This window comes from Andrena cerasifolii, chromosome 3 (genome assembly GCF_050908995.1).
Source record: "Andrena cerasifolii isolate SP2316 chromosome 3, iyAndCera1_principal, whole genome shotgun sequence".
NCBI classification, from domain to species: Eukaryota; Metazoa; Arthropoda; class Insecta; order Hymenoptera; family Andrenidae; genus Andrena; species Andrena cerasifolii.
In genome coordinates, this window is record NC_135120.1 from 10054528 (window position 1) to 10058885 (window position 4358).

The following is a 4358-nucleotide window of genomic DNA, read 5'->3' on the forward strand; positions in this document are numbered from 1 at the left end:
GACACCAATATTTGCGCAATGAAGCATACTGTACGTGCTGATGCCAGGTATAATTGATAAACCGATAGTTAGCTAATATTTAGTTAATCCTTTCTGACAACCTAATTGAGGCCGGGGTCCGCAGCGAGAAATCGTTATCTGTATCAATAACACGATTCCTGTAATGCATGTAGAAACCTCACCCACTTTGCTCGATTATTACCTAAAGCTAGCTGTTTGCAACACTTACTCCTTTTTCTGTGTCGAGTTTCCTGCCATCTACATCCAAGCGTATAACGGGGATTAATCGATAGAGGATTCGATAATACTTAATAGCAACGACATACTCTCTTAACGTATCCTCTTTGCGCTTCTGAAAAAAATCCTCGTGCTAAAATCTCTGCGCATATACTACTTAACTGAGCAAACGCTTTCTCAGCAGGCAGAATTGATAAAACCGCGAATCTGCTTTATCGCAATGCGTCATCAATTCTAAGTTTAGTACGTGGTCCCTTTTCCTATGCTCCTACTACCCTACTATCACGTTCCGAAGTATTCCAAACTATGATAACCGCGTGTCTTCGTATTTCAAAACGTAATCCTTATAATCGAGTTTGAAAGAGTGCGCAAGAGCAAATCTACAGTCGTTTCGCAAGTGAGACGATAGGCAGTTCAAGAGAATTGATCGGACGTCAGAAAGTGAAATGGCGATTCTACGTTACTTCGTCGTATACCTATCAAACGCCACTTGAGGTTCATTGAAGACGCGACGAAACGTTTCAGCGCCGGCCCACTTAGCCGAATCGTAAACTTATTCGCCGAGGCCCTGGCTCATTCGCCACGATCATATTCGACAAACAGGACATCACAGAAGCTGCGGCCGTGCGCGCCTCTACGGGACCTCTGGGAATTTGTAGCGCGGAAGTCGTTCGCGGCGAGTGCCCGCAGAGGAGGAGATCGTAAGTATTACTTACTCCTCGTTAAACCCTGAGGATGACATCGTCGACGTCCGCCGTTAACAAACTGCCCGCGCCGACAATGCGAAAAGAAAAAGCGGAATGGTCTCTCTACCCACGTACACCGGACCTCTCCACCGGTCGCTTTGGGCTATTACTACATTAACGAGTCGCTCCTCGTGCGCTTATACGCCACCGACACTCGCTGATAAGAGGTTTCCCTGTGATAACGGGCTTTCATGAATCATCGGTGCACCAGCGAATCCTCGTAGCACGGTGTACCTCGCTACTTATCGATAAACGGATTTATTTCCGACGATAGCGCCAGGTACCGGGAATAGTGCGAACAGGTGGCAACGGCTAGAGCTTGCGAGGGAAGAGATATCTTCCTGACGCTAATCGTTGGAATAAAGTTAATTATACGAACTGGTTCAGAAACTTGAGCGGTCGGAAGAATTTTATGAAGGTCTATCTAAGATCTTCCTTGCGATAAAATGATTAATGACTAATAAAGGAAGTACTATCGGCGACAGAGTTCTCGCATTGAAAGGCTGTAGCTTTCTCCTGATGAGAATTGAAGGGGTCGAGGAAGAAAGGGTAGTTCCCAGCCTTTGAAGTTTCCTCGCGTCAACTTTGTTTTCAACGAGAAACTTCCTTATAGAAAGCATTTAGTCGAATGATATCAATTTACTGTGTGAGCCGTCCAGTCTTGGGCGTCGCGACGCGCCATAAATCAAGCTCTAAAACGACGTTGACGGGGAGCGCGCGAAACTGTAATCGGGATACGAGATTGCGCGGCGTGCGAGGCGTTGTCAACGCGAAAACTGGACCCGCATAAATATGTTACAAGCCGAGTGAAAAGTGGACCACAGCTTCTAAATACCCGGTGGACGGTCGTTGCAGCTTAGAAAGTGCTAATCATGAAACTGACCGACGTTTCCGTTTACGAGCTCTGCTGGAGAGAACTAGTTTATCGCGATTTGTTTATGCTTGTCCAGGTAGAAATTTTACAAACTAAATGAGACGTGTGTGCTTCTCACTCGCCACTGTTTTCCTGGTAACCATGGTCATCTCAGAATGATTTGTCCATCGAGAAATGGCCCACGACCGGGGAGACTTAAATTCCGAAGTCGTTTGAAAAGTCAGGAACATCTCGGTGTCGATCATTCTATTGGTCAGGCGATACTTCCCTCGAAGGGCGACTTCCCTTAAATAACAAAAATTTCATTCAAGCTTAGTGCAATTAAACTAAAACGCTATTAAACATTGCGCGCTATATTTAACAGCACTGGGGTCAGTGGCGGATTTAACAGGGCGGCTGATGAGCAGTTGCCAGGCCCCTGCACAGAAGACCCTTGCAGGGCCTCATCACCAAAAAAAAATTATGATTAGGTATAGGTATCCAATCACTACATTTATTTCGTACTACTATACTTGGCCTGTTTTTAGTAAACTACCCCTTCAGTTTCCCGAAAAATGGGCCCCTGCCCAGAAGGCCCCCTAGGGCCCTATCTTGAAACAAAATTATGATTTTAAACAAACACTATATTTTTTTCTGTACTACTGCACTTAGCAGGTTTTTTTTAGTAAACTACCTCTTCGTTTTCCCCCAAAAATGGGCCCCTCAGAACGTTTGCCACCTGGGCCTTTTTTCTTAAATCCCCCACTGACTGGGGTGCATTTATCGCGATCGAATGAAACGCACGATAGCGATAACGGTAATACCAGTGCACCCACGCGCTTTTGCTTCGAGAAAGAAAAAGTGAAACTGGAGATTCGCACGTCTGATGAAAGAGAGCGTACGTTTAATGAGAACAGTTTTCTGAAACGTTAATATTTGCAATGCACTTTCGAAATTTCCAGCGTGTACTACCAGGTGTTTTTCCTCGCGGCGTGGAAAAAGAAAACGTTTTACGAGCTATTCAATTCTGTAGAAAATTATTATTACCTTATACGTTCGTTTAATTGCTAGAAAATAGTCGTTTATCACTGGAAAGTTTATTCTGTTGCGTATCCTCTGCACTCGATAATATCCTCTTTCATACTAAGGAGGGAAACAGCGAAACACCGAATTGGACGGTGGAATACGGAACTGAAACGGCATGGCGCGTTATTTGTAACGAATTAAATGTCGCTGCATCAGTGGTGCGTCATGTTGATTACTGTTTTCGGTTCTATAGCAGATAATTTAAAGTTTGAACGATGAAATGCAGAAATTTTAATTGATTTATGTTTAATTATTTCCTCGTTTAATATTGACCAATTTCAAACACGGGAAATCAATGGTGTGTCTGAAATTTCGACTGCAGAGAGCGCCACTAATCACGTTACGCAAGTATCGACAGTTTAAACAAGCATGTGGTTAGGTTTTGCGTTGTTAGTAGCGTTGCGAGTATGTAACACGTGATAGTTCATACCATTATACTTTCGTTAAAGAAACACAGTTATCGCGAGTAACTTTTGCAAGAACATATGCTGAAAGTAAGTGCGATGTACTGAGCAGCCTCGCTTGTTCGTAAGTCTTGAAATAAATTCGATATTTTATAATCTTTAGAATCCTGGTATGTTTGAGGTTATGTTATCCCTTGAACGACACTTCAAACTTATTTTACCGTGCAATTTCACGAGACATTCGTATATAATTCTGCTTTGATTTCGAACTGTTAGACTTGCCGCGTTCTTAGTTTAAAGTAGGATACATTTGGTTTCCAAAGCGGAGGTTTGTAACATAATGCATATACATGTTACTTGAAGGCTCTTCGAAAATAAGGGGTATTTAAAATATTACTCGTGACACGATAAAATGGCGAAATCAATACGTAGTAAATGGAGGAGAAAGTGTAGGGCAATTAAAAGGGAGCGTTACGGTGCGAAAGAATTAGAAAGATTGAAAAACACATTGGGTATCAGTGAGAGTGGTGCGCAAGACGTGGAAATGCCGGAGATATCGGAAATAGCTACAGGTAAGTTGTAATTTTATACCGTACAGTGTTAATCTTATCTTACGATATTCTGCTATTCCAGTTGTCGACGCGAAAACTATAAAGGAGAATGCAAAGTTGAAGGAAGACGCCGTGGCAGATGGCCCGGAGAAAATGGATGTAAGTAAACCTGACAGGGTATACAACAAAAGGACAATGCTCGATCAGTATGGAAACTACCCTGTCTGGATGAACCTGAGAAAGATTGCTAAGCACAAGAAGGGTAGAGCGAAATCAAAGAAAGCGAACGCGAAGTCTCACAAAAGGATAACCAGAAGACAGAAGAAAGCTACGAAGCAGGACTAACTTCTGTATTAAATTGATAATGCTCTTTAAAATGCCTTATCCATCGACCTTGCATATAATAAAACGGACATGATCCTTATTAATGTTAATGAACTATGTTTCGTACTGCCCTTCCTAAATAAACCAATAACAATCA

General features: G+C 42.7%; 3 protein-coding genes across 3 annotated transcripts in view; 2 read left to right on the forward strand and 1 right to left on the reverse strand.

Annotated features, from left to right (window-relative positions):
• The window catches only part of LOC143367403 (uncharacterized), a 57205-nt gene extending 56099 nt beyond the window's left edge, over window positions 1-1106 (reverse strand). Inside the window, exon 1 of the mRNA XM_076809182.1 lies at window positions 954-1106. Coding sequence (XP_076665297.1) covers window positions 954-979 — 26 coding nt within the window. The 5' untranslated portion in view covers window positions 980-1106. The remainder of the gene's footprint in view (window positions 1-953) is intronic.
• A 2192-nt stretch (window positions 1107-3298) lies between these two features.
• Window positions 3299-4358, forward strand: part of Dopecr (G-protein coupled receptor DopEcR) — a 58651-nt gene continuing 57591 nt past the window's right edge. Inside the window, exon 1 of the mRNA XM_076809304.1 lies at window positions 3299-3416. The gene's annotated coding sequence lies outside the window, so the exon portion shown is untranslated. The remainder of the gene's footprint in view (window positions 3417-4358) is intronic.
• On the forward strand, window positions 3311-4311 carry LOC143367466 (protein LLP homolog). The gene is made up of 3 exons (XM_076809305.1): window positions 3311-3450; window positions 3690-3898; window positions 3960-4311. The coding sequence occupies exons 2-3, from the start codon at window positions 3739-3741 to the stop codon at window positions 4220-4222; spliced, it is 423 nt and encodes a 140-aa protein (XP_076665420.1). The 5' UTR covers window positions 3311-3450; window positions 3690-3738; the 3' UTR covers window positions 4223-4311.

Excerpts from the sequence above, each read along its gene's own strand:
- LOC143367466 (XM_076809305.1), top strand. The coding sequence starts at position 3,739 with ATGGCGAAATCAATACGTAGTAAATGGAGGAGAAAGTGTAGGGCAATT. Across the intron at positions 3,899-3,959 it reads GATATCGGAAATAGCTACAG|TTGTCGACGCGAAAACTATA; the intron begins GTAAGTTGTAAT and ends CTGCTATTCCAG.